Raw genomic sequence first — 21,829 nt, 5'->3', positions numbered from 1 at the left:
CTAGAACTCCAGCTTCTTGCCAGCACATAGCCACTTATGTGGCCACATTGGCCTGGTCTTGAAGCAGTGCATGCGAGAAGCTTGCAGGCTGGAACTGCTCCTCTAGAAGACTGCTGATTGTGTCATTCTTTTTCCTTTCATCATGTTTTTTCTGAATTTTCTTCAGTGGTTTTTGTTTAAACTCCCTTCCTCCTCAGGAGTCAGCTTGGCCACCGCCTTGCAGCTCAGGACAGTGCCTGGCAGGACGTGTACCTATCAGTGAGCACAGTGTAGTCCTTTACTAGGCTATTGGTGTGGACCAGTTCATTGTTGGATGCATTGTGGACCACAGCAATAATCCCTGTTTTGCGCATACGACACTGAGAGCCCCAGGAAAAGTTGCCCACATCCAGCCTTAAGGCACGGACTACTTGTCTCCCTACATGCAGACTGTGTGTATGCAGTGGCAGGGGTGGGGTGGGCAGCGGGCATCCCACCTCATATTTTCACTTTTTGTGGTAGGACTTTCTCTTGCCATCCCCCCAAACTGTCCCAGTCTTGCTGTGTTTGTGCCAGTTGTCCTGAGAGATACCGATGGCTTGGTACCAGCTGGAAAGAGTTAGTATAGGATATTTTGAGGAAAAACTTTTTTAACTATCCATGAAATATGAAAATCTGTTGATTTGTTGATGGAGTTGGGTAGGAGCTCAACATAAGAAATAGCAAATAAAAGAAATAATTATTTTGACTAACCTAAGTGTAGTTAAAGGAGTAAGATTTTACACATAAAGTGAATATGTTGTGTTTACTGCCTGATTTGGCAATTGGAAATGTAGGACTTTGTTGCTACTATAGTAAGAAGTTTTAAGGACACATGAAAAAAATGCCAAAAAATTGGTATAAACCAAGAAGAATCCATAAAAATGGATTGTTCTTTTCTGATCCTGAATTTATACAGTTAGCAAAATGTTGAAAATTGAAAAACAAATCTATATAGTACTCTTACTGAATTATGTAATCCTGTGTGCTTCCCCCTCACCCCCGAGGCAAAATGTTATGCATGAGGTAAGAGGAGGGTTTTTTATTTTCTATTTGCTTATCTTTATTTACAGAGGATGTGGATTTCTTTTATGATTAGAGGAAAAAATCAATTTCTTAAAGACTTTAAAAAAGGATAAATAAAGGTGCTGTGAATCAACTCTTAATATTTGAAGTACTCCAGTAGACTTGTTCTCTAGCACTATTGATTAGTCTCTAGTTAGGTATTGAGTTCTTTGTTTCCTGGTCTTTGTGACTGTTCTTTGGGTAATCTATATTATAGCTGAAGTTTTTTATTAAATAACTTCATTGTATTTAATCAGTCACTTAGCTAACAATTTATAATTCTTTCTGTGAAAGAGTATAAATATATCCATTTGAACTCTGGGAGGAAAAGCTTGTGCTATTACTAGCTTGCCTTAACATGCTGAAACTTAGCATTTTGATGTTACAGAAGGGCTCCCCTGCAAAATTTGAAGAGGACAGTATTATATTCCTTTACTAGAATAAACACTTAACTTTCTTTATTTTTAAAAAGTTATTTATTTATTTATTTATAGAGAAAGGTGAAGGGAGGGAGGGAGAAAGGGAGAGAAATATCGATTGGTTGTCTTCCATACCTGCCCTGGCAGGAATTGAACTGGTGACCTCTCGTTTTATGGGATGATGCTCAACCAACTGAGCCGCACTGGCCAGGGCAGTCAGTATATCTTTAACATCTCTTAATTTAAAAGATTTCCCCTCCCTCTTTTTTTTCTTTACAGTTTATTTGTTGAAGGAACTAGATCACCTATTCAGCAGTTTCCCATAGATGGATTTGGTGATTGACATTGTAGTGATGTCATTTAACATATTTCTTTTTCCCTGTGTTTCCTTCAAATTGGAGATTACATCTAGAGACTTGATCAGATTCAGATTCAGTGCTTTGGCTAGAATACTTTATAGTGTATTTTCATTAGGAGATATGTGACATCTATTAGTCTCTTTTATATGATGTCAGCAGCCATTGCTGGTCATCGTCTGTACCTCTTCATTGAACTCCATTAAGGGTTAAAAATGGTGATATTCAAATTCCATCAATTTTTTATTTATTTTAGCTAAAATACTTTTATTATAAAGAGATACTTCTCCTTGTCACCCATTTGCTTACTCTGAGATAGAACTTGTACAGAAAAGGCAAGACAAATACCATTTTCAAAATAATGAGTTTGTTCACTAACATGCTGCAAAGGTGACTAAGCTTTATTTTAATTGTCATTATGAACTCTCCAATTTAAACATTTATGTGTTTCATCCAATTTATATTTATCCTTGTTGATGTTTCACTGTCTTGTCTTGGCAAATGGGAACCTCCAATGTACTTTTGCTGTGTTCCTATTGCTCTTTTTTAAAAAAAGATTGTATTTATTATTATTTTTAAAAAATTTTTATTTACTTATTTTTTTTTTTTAGGGAAAGGGGAAGGGAGGCAGAAAGAAAGGGAGAGAAACATTGATGTGAGAGAGAAACATCAATTGGTTGCTTCTCGCACATGCCCCAACTGGGGACTAAACTCATAACACAGGCATGTATCCTGACTGGGAATCGAACCCGCGACCTTTAGCTTTGTGGGGTGATGCTCAACTAACTGAATCACACTGGTAAGGGCAGAGCCTCTTACTCTTTGATAGCGTTTTTGTTTTCTAGCTAACATGATGTTCTGAGATCATCTGTTACATTTCCATCCCAGGTATGTAACAGTGCCCCTAAAACCCTAGTTCCTTTATGGAGAAATGGTGTTTAGATACCACAGTCTGGGTGCAAGGGTACACATTTGCTTAATGGGTTGATCATTGTTATTTGCCATTTTCAGTGAACAAGGCTAGGAAATAAGGTGAGTTTTTAAATATTTTTCATTTATTTGTTACCTTACCGGAGGACATTTTTTCATTGCTTTTAGAAAGAGAGAGATACATCAATGTGAGAGAGAAACATTAATCTGTTGTCTTCTGCATGTGCTGTCTGACTAGGGGGATCGAACTGCAACCTAGGTATATGCCCTGACTGTGATCAAACCGTACCCTTTAGGTTTACAGCCCAGTGCTCCCACCCACTGAGCCACAGCTGCCAGGGTAGACTTTTATTTTTTTTTTAAGATTTCTTTATTTATTTTTAGAGAGAGGGGAAGGGAGGGAGAAAAAGAGGGAGAGAAACATCAATGTGTAGTTGCCTCTCGTGTGCCCCCAACTGGGGACTTGGCCCGCAACCCAGACATGTTCCCTGACTGGGAATTGAACCTGTGACCGTTTGGGTCTCAGCCCAACACTCAATCCACTGAGCCACACCAGCCAGGGCTTTTTTCTTTTTTTTTAAAGGAAATATATCACAGTTGTATCAATATTTCCAAATAAAAGGACTAGATTTTTTTTATTTAACATTTTCAATTTTAGAGAAGTTTGCATTTTTCAGATTCTGAAAGTAATGTATACTTAATTGTAAGAAATACATATAATTCAGAACTATTTAAGGTAAAAGGTGAAGATCCTGACCATACCTTAGAATCACTAGTTAACCACTGAACACAATTCAAAGGCTTCATAGCACATATCTTTTATTCTTATATCAGTTATTCATACCTATACCTGGGTAAGCAGTTAAAAATGTGGGATCTTTTTTGAGCCTAAAGAAATAAGGTGAGAAGTTTTATATGAAATGAATATTCTTAATACATTTTTTAGATTTACTTCTTGAGTTGCTATTACATTTATGTGGTTCAAAATGCTAAGGATAGAAAAAAATAGAGTGAAGTGTTCTTGCTCCTATAATTCAGCTGGTCAGTTCCTCTTTCCTAAGGCAACTATTATTATCAGTTTTTGTGGATCCTTTGGTACTTAGAAGCATAAGATATACATATATTTGAATATGTATATGTTCTTTTTCCCTCTTTTTACAAAAATGGTTCTGTTTTGCTCTTTTCACTTAGTAATATAACTTAAAAGTACGCCAAGAATTTCCTTATTCTTGTTTATGTCTTCGAAGTATTACAAGATATATATGTACTGTTTATTTTATCACTCTATCTTTAAAGAGCATTTTGCTCCTTCTCCCATTCTTTTGCAGTTACAAGCAGCACTAGATGAATAATGTTGTACATATGTCATTTTGCATATTTGGAATAATTATTGAGATACATTTCTAAAGAGGTATATTTTTGTAATTTTTATAGATGTTATAAAATTGCATTCCAAAAATAGATGCAGTTCACATTTCAAGTTTTGATATGAGAAGGAAGATTTAGTAATGGTGAGTATATACAAAATGACCAGTTTGAAATTTTTTATTCATGTGTATTTACAGTGGAGCACTCAGCATTGGATTGCATTTCAGCCTTGTTCATTCAGCTCACTATTGATTGAGTGCCTATGAAAGAATGTAGTCTTATCTCTACTCTAAGCAAGTAGAGCAGATTAACTTGACCTAAGCTATTAGGAATACTTTCTGGAGGACCAGAGCCTCCAAGGACAAGTGGGGCAAGGGAAATTCTAGATTAGCAGTTCTCAAACTTTTTGGGTCTCTGACCTCTTAATTCTTTAAAAACTTATTACAGACACCAAAGAACTTTTATTTATGTGGATTATATTTACCAGTATTAATTGTATTAGAAATTAAAACTGAGAAAATATTTAATGTTTATCCTGCAGAGGTCTCGGTCAAAAAAATTGCAGTGTATGTCATGTGCATCCAAGAGATGATACATGTGTTATAACCAAATTGGTGCCTTAAACATTACAACTTAACATTAGTCGTGTACAAACACAGTTAGTCATGGCCTTGAACCTATGTGCCCGGTATATGTAACTATTTAAGAAAAGATCAGCCGTAACCTCCACAGGGTTAAAATAACAGTAAACTCTTTACATATTAATAAATAACACATTTTTAAATGAAAAAATATTTTTTTAAACAAAAGATTTAATGAGAAAGAGGGACATTGTTTTACACTTTTGCAAAGCTCTTTAATGTCTAGCTTAAAAGAAGACAGCTTGAGTTCTCATATCTGCATTTGCATTCAGTCTGTTGGAATGTCATTTTGGTTAAAGTGGATGAAGAAAATCCAGCCTCAGAGATTTATATTGGGTTGGCCAAAAAGTCTGTATGGTATTTTCTGTAAGATAAAAAACACATTTTTCATTTTTACTAATAACTATTGATTAGGATATTTTGAGTATGTCTGCTATTGTGGTATAATGTCTATACTTCTCAATTAATGTTTCAATTTGATTGCTATCAACTTTATCTGATCTACCTGACCTTGGAGCGCCATCCAACGAGAAATCTTCAGCATGAGACATTGCAAACCACTTTTGAAACATTCCATCAGTCACAGCACCTTCTCCGTATACTGCTCAAATCTTTTTTTGCATTTCAGTTGTGTTTTTACTTTTCTTGAAATAATAAAGCATAACATGCCAGAAATGTTGCGTATTTTCTTCCATCTTAAATATTTAAATGGCTATACAAAAATTCACCAATTCTGATAAGTTTTTTAGAAAATGCACGCTGGTATGACGCTGTCACAATGCAGCTGTTTCGAGTGAAGTTAAAGACAACAAAGCGCTTCTAGAGCTATCTTATGGGAAAAAAAAAAAAATGAACTTTTTGGCCAACCCAATAGTTTGGAAAATAGTATTTTAATATTTCTTTGGCTACTTACAAATATTCTTTGATACTATACCCAAACTCAACAAGTGGTAGCTTCTTAAAGGTTAGTTACAATGTATAATCTGAAACCATATTAACGAAATTTTGTGCTTGCTTGGTGACGTGAACATTTACATCTAGATTATACATTGAATAGATCTTTAACCCATGTATGATTTTGAAACATCACGAATTGTTCAATTAGATAATTTTGATTCACTGAGTTATACAGATTTTCCAAATGTTTGATATAGTTTATACAATTTAAAAAATCGTATTCATTATCACCAACATTTCATAAGGAAAGTCTTAAAGTATTGAGAATTTGTCAAGCTCACAGCAGATACACACTTTCAAAATTCTGATTTTAGTTTAAAAGCTTGAATTTTATCACTGGCAACAAATAATATGTGTTTTCTTTGAAGTAACAGGCTCAGTTTGTTCATTTTTGTGGAAAGTATTGCCACATACCATAGCTTGCCTGTTGGTTGTTTTCTGAAAAGAATAATAGTATTCCATGAAAAAGCAGGTAGTTAAGCCTACAGCTCAGTTGCTTTTTCTCAAGACAGTTGTATTTTGATATGCAGCAGAATGCTTTATACTTTTTATTTTGTCACCTAGAATATGAAAAAGATATGTACTCAAGGGTGGAAATTTAATAGTTATTAAATTTTACTGCTATATCAAGGACATTCATAAGTAAAATTTCTTTTTTAAACTGCAAGTGTGGTGTGGTGAAGAATATTTTATTGCTAGTACAGTTTGATGCCCCTGCCTTAATTTATGCTAAGGCACTAAAAGTTAGATTAACATTGCTTTTGTCACCATGGTGAAAGGGCAAATAACATCTTAGTGTCATTATGAAAATAGTTTGACAACTTAGGCCTCCTAAGACCACACTAGAACTGCTGTTCTAGATGGAGAATGCATTATATATCCAGAGATACTGAGGTAAGCAAAAACATAGCTTTCTAGATCAACTACAGGTAATTTGTTATGGGCCTCAGGATATACGGAAAGAGAGAAAAGGTACTCAGGGGCCAGATCATAAAGGAACTTAAGTGCCGTGCTAAGGAGTGCAGAATTTATCTTATAGGCAGTGGGGATTTTAAGGGGGACGGGATGTTGTACACACACGTGTATGGTAGGGGTGTGGGTGGGTGTTACCATCGTACTTGTAGTTTTCAAAAGGTCACCGTTATGTTATCACTGTGTCTTGTGGTAAGGAGGCCAGTGGAAAATAATGAGGTCCTAAACTAAGTTACTGACTTGGAACTACAGAGGGCCAGGTTTACAGACCAATGCAGGCGTTAGAGCATGTCTTTCCTAAAGCAGAACTAAGCCTAACAGGATCTGTTAGTTGGCTGGATGGGCAGAAGCACCAGCTGCAGTCCATCATCAGGTCAGTTCTAAGCGGTCACCTCAAATGCTCTTCTTGTATAGGCACTTTTTTTCTGGAAGTAACCCTAAACCAGAAATGCTGTAGAATCTCTATTGCACAAATGATTTCCAAAGGTAATCAGTATTCTCACTTCTATTACCATAGATTAGGTTTTTTTTTAAATTTTGATTTATTTATTGTTTTTCTATTACAGTTGTCCCACATTTCCCCCTTTTGCTCCCCCCCCACCCCTTCTCCCACAGTTAACCCCCACCCCGTTGTCCATATCCATGGGTCATTTATACTAGTTCCTTGACTAGACCCTTCCCCACCATAGATTAGTTTTATCTGTTTTCTTAAAGAGATTTTATTTATTTAATTTGAGAGCGAGAGAAGGGAAGGAGAAAGAAGGTGGGAAACATCAATGTGTGAGCGAAACATTGATCGGTTGCCTCTTGCACACCCCCAGCTGGGGACCTGGCCTGCAACCCAGACATGTGCCCTGACCGGGAATAAAACTAGCAATCTTTTAGTTTATGGGACAATGCCCAACCTACGGAACCCATCAGTCATAGCTGTTTTTGAATTTCAGATTAATAGAATCATATAATATATACTCTTGTGTCTTTTTTTCCTCAACATTGTCTTTGAGATTCATGAATGTAGTTGCATATAGCAATGATATGTTCTTTATTGTGGCTGTGCAACATTTCATTGTGTGACTGTACCATAAGTTTTCTATTGAATTGTCAGTTTTTGACTGTTGTGAATAATACTGGTATGAACATTTTTGTATGTGTCTTCATAGACATAAGCACTCACTACTGTTGGTTATAAACCAGGAGTGGAATTCCTAGTTCATGGGATACATGAGTGTTTAAGTACTACAGTTATTTTTCTTATATTTTATTGATTATGCTGTTACAGTTGTCCTGATTTTTCCCTCTTTGCCCCTCTCTACCCAGCACCACCAACTCTCTCAGGCAATCCCCCCACCATTGTTCATGTCCATGGGTCATGCTTAAAGTTCTTTGGCTGCCTGACTGCTGTGGCTCAGTGGATTGAGCGTTGACCTGCGGACCAAGTGTCGCTGGTTCGATTCCCAGTCAGGGCACGTGACTAGGTTGCATGTCAAGTCCCCAGTTGGGGGCGCGTGAGAGGTAACCGCACATTGATGTTTCTCTCCCTCTTTCTCCTTTCCCCTCTCTCTAAAACAGATAAATAAAATAAAAATAAAATTAAATAAAGTCACCTTGTTAAACAATTAATTAATATTATAAAAAATAAATAAAGTTCTTTGGCTGCTCCATTTCCTATACTGTACTTTACATCCCCATGGCTATTCTGTAACTACCTATTTGTACTTCTTAATCCCCTCATCTCTTCACCCATTCCCCCACACTCCCTTCCCATCTGGCGACCATCAAAGCACTCTTGGTATCCATGATTCTGTCTCTGCTCTTCTTGTTTGCTTAGTTTATTTTTTAAATTCAATTGTTGATAGATTTTTATTTTTTGCTATTTTGTTTATAGTGTTGATCTTTTTCTTAAATAAGACCCTTTAACATTTCATATAATAATCATCTCATGATGATGAACTCACTTAGTTTTTTCTTGTCTGGGAAGCTCTTTATCTGCCCTTTGATTCTAAATGATGTCTTTGCTGGGTAGAGTAACCTTGACTTTAGGTACCTGCTTTTCATGACTTTGAATATTCCTTGCCAATCCCTTCTAGCCTGCAAAGGATCTTTAGAGAAATCAGCTGACTGTCTTACGGGAATTCCCCTGAGTAACTAACTTCTTTTCTCCTGCTGGTTGTAAGATTCTCTTTTCTTTTGGCATTTTAATTATGATGTATCTTGGAGTGGGCGTCTTCGCATCCTTTTTTTTTTTTGGACTCTGCTTCCTGGACTTGCATGTCTATTCCTTCACCAGGTTAGGAACGTTTTCTGTCATTTTTTCAAATAGATTTCCATTTTCTTGCTCTTTTTCTTCTCCTTCCATTTTCTAGCTCTTTTTCATTCTGATGCAAATGTTGGAACTCTTGAAGTTGTCCCAGAGGCTGCTTATACTATCCTCATTTCTTTGGATTCTTCTTACTTCTTGTTGTTCTGATTGGTTGTTTTTTTTGCTTCTTTATGTTCAAACCATTCATTTGATTCTTGGCTTCATCCACTCTACTGGTGTTTCCCTCTAAATTGTTCTTTATTTAAATTAGTGTATACTTTCTTTCTGACTGGATCTTTTTTATGCTACTGAGGTTCTCACTAAGTTCCTTGAACATCCTTATAACCAGTGTTTTGAACTCTGCCTCTGATAGATTGCTTATCATCATTTTATTTAGCTCTTTTTCTGGAGTTTTGATCTGTTGTTTCATTTGAGTCAAGTTTCTTTGTCTTCTCTTTTTGGCAGCCTCCCTGTTTGTTTCAATGTATAGGGTAGAGTTGCTTTGATTACGTGTCTTGTTAGTGTGGCCTAAAGTAGTAGGTGTCCTGTAGGGTCCAGTGGCACAGCCTCCCCCTACCACCCACGCTGGGTATTCAAAGTGCATTCTTTGTGAGGGTTGAGTACACCATCTTCTTATAGTTGAGCTTTGGTTGCTGTTAGCAGATCAGTGGGAGAGATTTACCCAGTCCAGTCATCTGCAAGGACTGGCTGTGACCACTTACCACCAACCTCTGCCCTCTGTGGAGGATCAGCTGTGTAGGGGCAGGGTGATGGCTCTTCAGCGTGGACTGTAGCTGTCCACTGAGTGTGCAGGTCCTGAGGTTTTCTGGGTGGTACAGGCCAAGGTCAGCTCCCACTTCAATTTTGCCCCAGGGTCAGTCTGCCTGAGCTATAATGCAATCTGAAATGGCTGCTACTCGTGCTGGACTTAGAGATTCCTAGGTGCAGCCAAGCTGTGAATCTAGGCTGACTGCTGCTAGTGCCAGGCCTGGGGCTCACTGAGGCCAGCTGTTGCTTGTTTGAGAGGATTTAGGAAGTTGTGAAGCAAGGGCCAAGACCTGCCATTCATATGGAAAAGCTCATAAGTTGGGTGGGATGGAGTCTCTGGGTATCTCCAAGGTGGGTCAAACAGTGTTAGCTAGGTTGATGGAGTCTTAAATATAGCAACACCTTGCTGGCTCAGTCTGGATGGATGTGGTTTCTTTAATTCCATAGTTGTCAGTTCCATTCAACTCAATTTCTGATGGTTCTGAGTGATGGTTGCTTTATATTTTAGTGGTAATTTTGATGTGGTTGTGTGAAGAGGCGAGCCATGTTTGCCTGCGCTGCCATCTTGACCAGAAGTCTCAATACTGTACTACAATTTTTCAAAGTGGCCGTATGAATTTACTTTCTTGCCAGCAGTGTGTAAGAGTTCTGGTTGTGCTATATCTTTGACTACATTTAGTACTGTTTTTTTTTTTTTTTTTAATTTTAGCTAGTCTTTTGGGGGTGTAGTGATGTCTTCCTATGGCTTTAATTTGCATTTCCCTGATGAACATTGATGTAGAATATTTTTATGCATATTGGCCTTTTAAGTATGTATCCTCTTTTGTGAAGTGCCACTTAAACTTTAGCCAATCCTAAAAGTTGGGTTGCTCGTCTTCTTTTTATTGATTTGTAGAAATCTTTTCTTTAAAGATTATTTTTTTCACTTTCCCTGAGGATACATTTATTGATTTTAGAGAGAGACGAAGGGAGACAGAGAAACTTTCCTGTGCGACAGAAACATTGATTGGCTGTCTCCTGTAAGCGCCTGTACCAAATCTGCAACCTAGGCATGTGCCCTCTCCTGGAGTTGAGTCCGTGACCTTTGGGTGCATGGGACAGTAGTCCAACTAACCGAGCTACACTGGCCAGGGCTGTAGAAATCTTCTGTATATTTTACATCAGTCCTTTGTGGGATACATATATTTGTATGTATCTTCTTCAGGTATTTATACACGTGGGATAGGTGCAGGGACAAGTTGATGAATCTGAGCATTCTCCTGGCATTCTGTGGTATATGTCTTATCAGAGGAGGGTAATTTTTTATAGTGTTCTTTAAAGATTCCAGTTTGCTTACATGATGATTCCTTTCATGCTGATTTTGAGCGATCCATTAATATTTTGAATTAGTCTCAGCTGAGTGGGTGTTTCTGTTATCTATTGCTGTGGACCAAACCACCCCAAATCTTAGTGACTTAAAAGAGCTATTTATAGTAGTGCACCTTTATCCACAGGGGATATGTTTCAGGACCCCCAGTGGAAGCCTGAAACTGCGGATCATGTGGAACTTTATATATACTGTTTTTTTTCCTACATAGGGTGGGGCAAAAGTAGGTTTACAGTTCAGAAAGAAAATAATGCAATAAATAAATAATGGTACAAAAATAAACTTTTGTGTACTCACAAGTGTAAACCTACTTGTGACGCACTCTACATAATACAATTATAAGCCTACTTTTGCCCCACTCTGTACATATCTAGGATAAAGTTTAATTAGGCAAAGTAACACAATATCTAATAATAAAATAGATCAATATACTGTAATAAAAGTTATGTGAATGTGCTCTGTGTCTCTCAAAATGTCTTACTGTATTCACCTTTTCACTTAAAGGAAGCACCTTACAGCTTCTCTTTGGCTTGTCAGAACTGCAGCATCACAACTCTTGTGCTTTGGAACCATTATTAAATAAAATAAGGGTTACTTGAACACAAGCACTTGGATGCTTCAACCATTGATTTGTTAATTCATGGCTACTAAGTGAGGATGGGTAGTAGTACATAGAGACTGCATATGCTGGGCAAAGGGATGATTCATATAGTTGGGTGGGACGGAGCTGGACAGCGCAAAATTTCATCACGCTACTCAGACCGGTGCACAATTTCAACTTATAAATTGTTTATTTCTGGAATTTTCCACTTAATATTTTTGGACCATGCTTGATTGTGGGTAACTGAAACTGTGGAAAGAGAAACTGCTGATGGTGGGGCAGGGGTGGGGGTGTACTATACTTGCTTATGATTACTTGGGATGGCAATTTGGACAGGGCTCATCTTGCAAGGCTCACCTTTATTCCATGTGGTATCTTCTGAGCTCACTCATTCTGTGGTTAGTTGACAGGTTGTCTAGGGGCTGGTTGCACCTGGAGAGCCTCACTCTGGCAGTTTAGCATTGGGCGGGAGCTGTCAACTAGGGTGCTGTGGCCTCTCCTGCAGGCTCTCTTGGCTTCCTTGCATGGTGGCTAGGTTCCAAGAATGTGAGAGTGGAAGTTCTCTGAAGGCCTAGGTTCAGAAATTGCAGTGTCATTTGTGCCGCGTCCTGTTGGACAAAGCAAGTCACAAGGCCAGCTCAGATTTAAGAGGTAGGGAAATGAACTCCATTTCTTGATTGGAATTGCTGCAAATAATTTGTGGCTGTGCTTAATCTATGACAGTGGACATTATTCTTCCTTGTCCTCTCACCCCTTTCTTTTCTGGATAAATGAAGTGGATAGTTTGAGAGATGGTGTGGTTTGTTTTTGTCTGTCTTGACTTGTCTTTCTTCTTGGAAGTTCATGCTAAAACAAAGCTGACTTGGTTTAACGGATGTCTTCCATGATTACCTGATGTGGCCAAGGACCAGACATTTTCATGTTCTGACTTTGCAAATATTTTCTAAATTACCATAATAAACCAAACATCTATTAATGAGATTAGTTTCTTCCTCAAATGACTTATCTTTTTGTTTAAATCCTTTAATAAAAAAAGTTATTAATTGCCAAGAGTGAACACTCTGGTCTTTTTATGGGCTTTGTTCCTAGCCCATCCATTGCTTTGGTAGTCATCCAGAGTTACTAACATGAACCTGAAATAACTACGTTTTTTTTTCCTAGGTGATCAGTGAAGTCAGGAAAGAAAAGGTTTCATAGCAGGATAAGTTGTCTGGATTGCAGTTGTCTTGAACAGACGGTGTTTTTTATATATATGAAATAAGAATCTTGGACAGAGTGCAGATGTCACTGACCTGTCAGCCCATCAGGTTGAATCAGCTTAAGGCCTAGATGAGGTGACAGTGTCAACACAATGAGCCTCCTCTCCTGAGTTTATTGGTCCTCTCATTAAGGTAGCTGTCATAGCCCTTATTTTAGAGCAAAGTCAGAGTCATTGTTCAAGATTCAGCTGACTTTCAACGTTATTTATTTTGGAGGGGGAAGGTCACTTTCCATTTAGGAGCATCATTGGAAGTGACGTGTGGCTGTTTTTCAGATTACAGCCATTTTGCTGTGCCCAAGTGTTAGAATCTTTAAAACTTGTCTCCAGGTGACTAGAGGCTATTTTGTTTCTCCAAGTAGGTTTAATTAATTGTCTTGGGTATCAGATTTGCTAACCATGGTTTCTCATTTATCTATTCCCCAAACCAACGATAATCTGATAGAAATAAGAATTCAGAGGTGGTATTTTATTGCAAAAGATGGATGTTGGCTGCTAAATGCAGCTGATTAGAAGCCTAGGACAAAGTACCTTTTTCTGGTGACAGAGGCATGATTAAGGCTTTATAGAATGTAGTCAGCTGAATTTGAATCTTGGTATTCCTGTGAAATTATCTGTAAGGCATTGAGAGTGCTTCACAGAACTCTTATCCTGATTCTTTCACAGGTATGTGCAGCTTGGGTCAGTTAAGCTTAGTTGTTCCAGGCTAAGAGGCAATACTCAGCGCAATCAGTACTGATAGCCAGATCTTTGGGAATTGCTACTGCCTGAGAACATTGGATTTGGGCCCCACAGACCCAGAGAATCGTGTTGCCAGATACAATTGCCGTCTTATTTTCTGAGTGCAAATTTTACCTTCTGAGAATGTAAGGTAAATTAGAATAAAGAAGAGAACGCAGGATTTTGACAGCTTGGCCATCTTACTGGCTATGCAAATAAGATTTTAAAACTGTTAAAAACCTAAAACCTAAGTTAGATTTAGAAAGGTATCACTTAGCTTTGTAAATGACTCAAACAATTATAAAACTGTTTCAGTGCTTATTATGTGTCAGGCACTATTTGGCATTGGATGTGTAGATAATGAACAAAACGCACAAGATTTCTGCCCTCACTTTTTGTAGAGTCTCAAAAGATACATCTTTTTATGAAAAGGAGAATGAGGCATTCACAATTCAGCTTTTTGAACCAGTTATCCAGAAGATCCTAGAAGACCTCCCCAATCTTGAGTCCAGTGAAGAAATAGAAGAGATTAGCAAACATTTCCATAACACGCTGGAGCACCTGTGCTTGAGCCAGGAGTTCCCTGAGTCCAAGTGGCCCATTTATGAAGGCTTCGTTCTTTAAAGGGAACAGGCGCATTCTGCTTCTTTCCACATACATCCAGTGAGGGTTTTATTACACTAGATCTCCCTTCCATAGATTATGCCTTTCATAAATGCTGAGGTAGGTTTCCCGTTTCTACCTGTGATGTGTTTGACCCAGCACTGCTGGACACTCACCTTCAAGACTTTTAATAAAGTTATTCATTTCATAAGTGTTTAGCTCATCTGATCACCCAAAGTAGCGTGATTGATTTGCTATTTAAAATTCCTGTTTTCTGGGAAAAACAAAACAAAAATACTTAAAACCATTTCTCACAGCTACTAATGAAGCTTTCCTTTCTTTCTTCCTGTTTTGTTTCATTGTTGATCATGTAATTTCCTTCATTACTTGGGAGCAATAACCTGAAAGTGTTTGTCTCTTTGTTCTCTAGTCTGATTTGAGATTAATTTAAGCGAAAGGATTAGTATATGTGAAATTCAGCTTGGGCTTTTCCCTAAATGCAAAATAAGGCCATTATAATATTTTCCCTAAAACTAGAATAGATTAATGCATGTTTGAGAATTTTAAAGCACCATGGTCAAAACCAGAAACTATATTTTGCATATTTGGACTCAGCCATCCATTAAGAACCTATGTTGTCCTCTTGACGTATTTATCAAAAGAATTTTTGTTCTAAATAATATAAAATAGAAAACTCGTGATCTATATAATTTATGTATAACCGTCATTGTAAATTTAGGGGGAAATGCATCATACAGTTATGATTTATTTTCTGCACCATTGAAAATAAAGTTGTTATTAACAATAACAACAACAAAAGATTTCTGCCTTCAAAGAGCTTGCATTCTTGTTTCGGAAGATAAAAACAAATAATAAATAAATAATTATAGTATAATAAGTGTTACGAAGAAAGTAGATGTGGTGATGTAACCAAAAAAACCAGTGGTGTTCTAGAGAGATTAAGTAAGAAGCTATTGGCATTTTATTTTAAAAACTGCAAGCCGTTATGGTAGGATTACAAATAGGACAAGAAAACCACAACAGCAGTAAGTACTAGTATGTGCTTTGAACTGTGTTGCTCTTGATTCTCTGACTTGGAGTTGGAGAGTGCACTTTTGGTATGACAGGGGTCTCAATGTGAACCTAACATGCCCACTTAAAAATCAGACACGTCTGGGCATGGTTTGAGGGCCTCTCGGGAAAGGCAACTAGTGATTTCTTTGCATAAGGGAAAACAAGGCATGTCCTGGGGGAAAAGTTCACCACGCAAGGTAGTGTTTCAGGACCAAAGTTGATGGTGAAAAGGGAAGGGCAGTATCCTCTGGCCATGCCTCCCAACCCTAACCAAACTGCTATACTCTCTAATGCCCAAACCCTGAAGTGCAGGGGCTGTAAAGAAACTAGAAGAGTTTTTTCATAGAGATCTTAGTATGATACTGGGAAGGCAGCTGTTGGTAATGTGATCATGGGATAGAGTTGTGAAATAAAATGGTAAGTTAGGTATACTCCTCACTTTAGCATAGAACACACTGGGGCTTAGATGTTCTGTGGACTTCCAAGAACATAGACTGGCTTGGCCATATTATGGGCTCCAGAAGTGGTATCCATCACTCAGGATTTTTAAAGAGGACTTAGCAACAGCCAACCCTCAGTCCTGTAGTAACAATAATAAATATTGCAGTTGGGATGAGGAGATACTAAATTATGTGTTTGCAGTAATTATTTGTGTTCATGGAAGAAAATTCTATGTCTGGCCTCTCTACTTTTGCTTCTTACCTACTAAAGGAGATTCTAGATCTGCTAGCCCAGTTTCTAGACTTGTGCAAAAGGATAATAGGTAAAAAAAGCCAGCTGGAGAATTTCAAGGAATAAGACTGGATGATTAATTTCTGTTAGAAAGTTGACCAAGAACTGCTTATAAGAAAAGGATCAGTAGAGAGAAAAGAGCTAAATGAGAAGTGAATTGGGTGTAGAGGTGAATATAGGGGGCAGGTGTAGAGTTAGGAGACAGATTGTGAGCAAAAGGAACCGGGAAAGAAGACATTAAGAAGCAGCTGTGGATTTTGAAATTGATCTCTCTTTATTTTTATTTTTTGAGAGACTCCTAAGATTTAAATTGTTCTTAACTTTTTTTTTTTTTTTTTTTTTTGAGGTTAGACTTGTTTCTTATATGTGATGCCATTCCAGCACTGGACTCATGGGGCTGAACACTTATTCAGGTAATAATAGGTAGCATTTATAGAGCACTTTTTATGTACCAGGTAATAAACTAAGTGCTATACCTGTATTCTTATTTAATTCTCACACAGCTTCATGAGATTAGAAGTCTTAGTGTACCCATTTAATAGATGAAGATACTGAGCTTTAAGAGGCTACATCACGATTGGGTTCAGCTAAATTAAAACATAAAAAAGGCTACTGCTGTAGTTGAAGTGAGAGACAGTGGTACCTTGGGTTAGATGTCATTCCTCACCTGGCTGGTATAAATATTATGAATGTAAAGTTGTTATGATTGACTGAACTTCACCCTCATTTCCATAACTTTTCCCACTAGTGAATATGTTACTGAACCCAGCCACTAACATATTGCTTGTTACCTATCAGGCAAATACAAAGACAGAGCTCAGTGGAAAAGAAAGGAATCTTTTATTTAATGGCACATTTCTGCCTCAAATATCTGGGTAACAAAAGTAAGAGGAAAGGAAAAGTCAGAGTATGACATCAAAAATAGCTATTTAAATATTTATCATTACAACTACTACATAGGTTCAAGAACTGAAAATAACGCAAGAACAAAAATCTGTTCACAGTGCTGACTATTATCACCAAGGTCTTCGGAAATATGGCACGTTTCTGCCTCAAAGTCCTGTTCCTCTAAGACACCTAAAGAAAAATCACACTGTCATTCTTTGCCAGCTTAGTTCAGGGTTGTGCCAGGAACTCTTTTCCCACCCAAAAGTATCATACACATAAGTGGCTTAGCTGGTCTCCAGTTACTGTCTAGTTTAAGGCATCTTTCAGACTCTGTGCCCCGCTGGCCACCGTTGACACCCTCCAACCCCACCTCACCCCACCCCACTCGCTGTGGGGAGAGGAGAAAGAACCAACTGACTCTTTGCTTTCCTGCGCGCTCCATTTCAAACGTCCTTTCCCAGAATCCCATGTACATGGAAAGCCAGTGGGAGTGCACAGCCTTCCAACCAATGAGGGCCAGTCTTGGCCATGTTTGCCTTTGCCTCTCTTCCAGCTGCCATGCTTAGCAAGGGGGCAAAGCCTCCAGTCATGTTCGGAGCTCAAAACCCCTCCTACCCCTTCCCCATTACAAATACATCATACTTTTTGTTTGTCTTTAAAACAATGGATGTACTTTTTGGTAAGGGAAAAACAAAACAAAACAAAACAAAAAAAACACACCCCAGCTTAGTATTTTAAACTAGTAAGGCTTTTCTAACTTTTTGAAAGTAGATAAAATGTTTTGAAATAGTTTAAATTTATTTTAGTAAATATCTATGAAGGTAAAATATCTAACTGGGGAATTAGTAGGAGTAGGAGTCTTTTTATTGATTTTGTCACTCTTGAAATACTGTTCACAGGTATTTTTTAGCTTTAAAAAACCTTATTTGAGTTTCTTATAGGAGCTTTCTTGGTATATCTAAATGCTTATTTACAGATCACATTAATTGTATTACTTGCCAGAACTGGAAGGGTTATACTATAGCACTACCACCTGGAGATCAGTCAGAAAAGAAGATTGAGCATCTCTGAAAATATAATGTAGGTTAATGGAAGTATTTTTAAGTTAAAAAAATTCAGATTTATCTGCTACTTTGATTGGTTCTCCATGTTAAGTTTTGTCAAGTGTTGTGTGCACACAGGATAAAGTAAAACCTTTTATTACTACCTTATCAGTTATTGAGCAATCAGCATGAGCACATTGCCCTATTTTTCCTCTTCCATCCTATTTTTTAAAAAAGCTTAATTGCGGTATAATTGACATACAGTCGTCGTCGTCGGCAGCCGTCCGTCTCGAGAGACGATGGTGTAGCTTCTTAAGAGTCTATCTGCACCGCCGAGAATGGCTGTGCAGTCCGACTCGGGAGTGACACGGTATCTGTCTCCTCCCGTGTTGAATCGACATCTTGCGATGACGCTGGAGTGTCCTCTCCAGTGAAGCTGAAGCTACAGAGCCTGGGCAGGGTGATATGGAGGGTCTGCTGTTGCCCATGCAGCAGACCCCCCCTCTCTTCGCAGCTGAAGGATCCAAGGGAAAGACGGAGTCAATACAGCTTGGCTTCAGGTGCGCCGCAGGAGTTGCCGGTGTTGACTACAACGTCAAACCGCCTTAGGGACTCCGGCTCCGGATTTTCTGTCAGGGTTTACTCCCTTAGCCTTTCCCCTGAAGAGGTATGCCGCAAGGCAGCGGAGGTTTTTTGGAGTCAGAGTTTTCCTTCTCTGATGTGCCCTGACTGGAAGATCGAACCAGCGACACTTAGCTCGCAGGCCGACGCTCAATCCACTGAGCCATATATTAAAAGTAAAATTTATTAAGTAAAAAAAATATTTTATTTATTTTTAGAGAGAGGAGAAGGGTGGGAGAAAGAGGGAGAGAAACATCGATGTGTGAGAGGTACATTGATTGGTTGCCACTCGCCATACCCCAGCCGTGGACCTGCTGCAACTCAGGCATGTGCCCTGACCAGGAATTGAACCAACAACTTTTTTTCTTTGTGGGACAATGCTCCACCAACTGAACCATAGTGGTCAGGACCACAATTTGTAAGTTTTGACATAAGTGTTCACCCATGAAACTATCACCGCAGTCAAGATAATGAACATATAGTCATCATCTCCACAAATTTTTTAATCCCCATTTGTAATCTGCCCCTCAGCCTCTGTGGTCTGTACCAACCACTGATCAACTTTCTGTCACTATAGAATAGTTTCCATTGTCTAGAATTTTATATAAATGGAATTTTAAAATGTATGCTCTTACATTTATTTATTTTGGACTTGGCTTTTTTTTCTATTAAGCATGATTTTGAGATTCATGCGTGCTGTTGTGTATGTCAATAGCTCTTTTCTTTTTATTGCTGTATAGCAATCTGTTGTATAGCTATAACACAGTTTGTTTATCCGGTCACTTGTTGATGCACATTTGGGTTGTTTTCAGTTTTCAGCAACTAAAAATAAAGCTATGTTATAAATATTTGTGTACAAATCTTTGTATGGACATAGACTTTTTAACTTTTTTTTAATTTGAGGTAAAATTCACATAACATACGATCAACAATTTTAAAGTCTACAATTCAGTGGTATTTAGTATATTTCCAATCCTGTGTAATAACCACAGTCTTTCTCTAGTTTTAAAACTTTTTCATCATTCCATAAACCATGTCATACCTTTTTGGCACCAGGGACCGGTTTCGCAGAAGACAATTTTTCCACAGACCAGGGGCAGGGTATGGTTTTGGGATGATTTAAGCACATTACATTTATTGTGCATTTTATTTTGTTATCATTACATTGTAATATATAAAGAAATAATTATACAACTCACCATAATGCAGAATCAGGGGGAGGCCCAAGCTTGTTTTCTTGCCATCTAGGATTTTGATAGGAATTGCATTGAATCTGTAGATCAGTTTTGGGAGTGTTATTACCATCTTAGTAATATTAAGTCTTCCAGTCCATGAATATGGGATATCTTCCCCCTTATTTAGATCCTAATTTCTGTCAGTAATAGTTTGCAATTTTCAGTATACAAGTCTTACACTATTTTTAAACCCTAACCGTTACACTTCTTATATTAAATTTCTACCTAAGTATTTTATTATTTTTGTTACTGTTGTAAATGGATTTTCCTTAATTTAATATTTGGATTATTCATTGTTTGCATGTAGAAATAAAATCTGTTTTTGAATATTGACCTTGTATCGTTTAACCTTGCTGAACTTAGTTTTTAGTGAGTTCCTTAGGATTAGCTAGATACAATATCATGACATCTGCAAATGGATATAGTTTTCTTCTTTTTGAACCTGGATTTTTCTTTGTTTTTATTGCCTCATGCCGTAGCTAGAACCTCGAGTGCAGTGTTGAATAAAAGCGGCAAAACTAGATATCCTTGTCTTGTTACTAATCTTAGGGTAAATGAACTCAGTCTTTGAGCATTAAGTATGATGTTATTTATGCGATTTTGTAGATTCCCTTTATGAAATTGAGTTATTTCCTTAGTGATTGCCCTGGGGATTACAATTAACATCTTAATTTATAACAGTGCAGTTCAATTAATACCAACTCAGTGTCAACAGTATACAAAACTTTGTGCTTGTATAGCTCTGTTCCCTCTCCCTTCTTTTGTGTTATTATTACCATACAAATATTATCTTTATACATTGTGTGACCATCGACACAGATTTATAATTATAGTTTTATGCAATTCTCTTTTAATTCAGATAGAAAAAAAGGGTTACAAATAAAAAATACATTTATATTGTCTCATTCTTATGTGGGATTGTCTTAATTTCTTCTTCGTTTTTAAAGGATACTTTTACTGGTTATAGATTTCTTAATTGAGCACTTAGCATATATTGTATCTTACCACTTCCTTCGAGCCTCCATGGTTTCTGAGGAGCTTCTTAGATTTGCAGATTTAGTGTTTTAAATCAAATTTGAGAAATTTTTGGCCATTAGTTTAGTAATAATTCTTTCTTCCTCTTTCTCTCCTTTCATGGACTCCAATTATGAATTTGTTGATAAGCTTGATGGTGCCCCACAGGTCTTTGGGGCTTTAATCATTTTTCTTATGTTTTTTCTTTTTGTTCCTCAGACTGGATAATACTAATTGATCCAAGTGTGTTGATTCTTTCTTCTGCCTGCTCAGATCTTGTGTGAGACCCCTTTACTGATGTTTTTCATTTTCCTTATTATTCTTCCACCTCCAGAATTTCTATTTTGTCACTTTTTATAATTTCTATTTATTGTTATTTTTTGGTGAGACATTGTTTTGATACTTTTCCTTTAGTTCTTCCATTGTGGTTTCCTTTTTTGATCTTATTTAAGATGGTGATTTAAAATAGTAAGTCCAGTGTCTGGTTCCTAAGTGAGGTCTGTAAATTGCCATTTTTCCTGTACCAGGCCGTATATTATACTTCAAGATAATGTTATACTGCTTCGTGTGTAGTGTAACAGCTTTACAGTGATATACCTCTGTTTCTTCCTTTCTGATCATATTTCCCTGCTCTGGTCATATATTTTACTTGTATATATAAATTGTACAATATATTTTAAATTATTCTTGCTTTGAATAGTTGATAATTCTAAATAATATATTTAAATAATGAACAAAAAAGGTTTTTATATTTATCCACATTGTTATCATTTCTAGTGCTCTTCATTTTTTTGTGTAGATACATATTTCTGTTTGTTATATCATATTCATTCAGCCTAAAGGACTAGTATAGGTATGCTGGTGATCAATTTAACTTTTGG

General features: G+C 37.3%; 1 protein-coding gene across 20 annotated transcripts in view; it reads left to right on the top strand.

Annotated features, from left to right (window-relative positions):
- Positions 1–21,829, top strand: part of R3HDM2 (R3H domain containing 2) — a 142,085-nt gene that overhangs the window by 12,954 nt on the left and 107,302 nt on the right. For 16 of the 20 annotated variants that reach the window (XM_090273467.1, XM_090273475.1, XM_090273470.1 and 13 more), the window contains exon 2: positions 16,499–16,560. The exons of 2 other annotated variants lie outside the window; for them this stretch is intronic. In XM_090273467.1, coding sequence (XP_090129593.1) covers positions 16,539–16,560 — 22 coding nt within the window. In that variant the 5' untranslated portion in view covers positions 16,499–16,538. Of the gene's footprint in view, positions 1–12,362; positions 12,412–16,493; positions 16,561–21,829 lie in introns of those variants that run through there. 2 more of the 20 variants (XM_090273456.1, XM_090273455.1) reach the window with 2 other exon arrangements.

Source organism: Furipterus horrens, unplaced genomic scaffold, assembly GCF_987537825.1.
Source record: "Furipterus horrens unplaced genomic scaffold, mFurHor1.1.pri manual_scaffold_4, whole genome shotgun sequence".
NCBI lineage: Eukaryota > Metazoa > Chordata > Mammalia > Chiroptera > Furipteridae > Furipterus > Furipterus horrens.
This window is presented reverse-complemented; position numbering and strand designations above follow the sequence as displayed.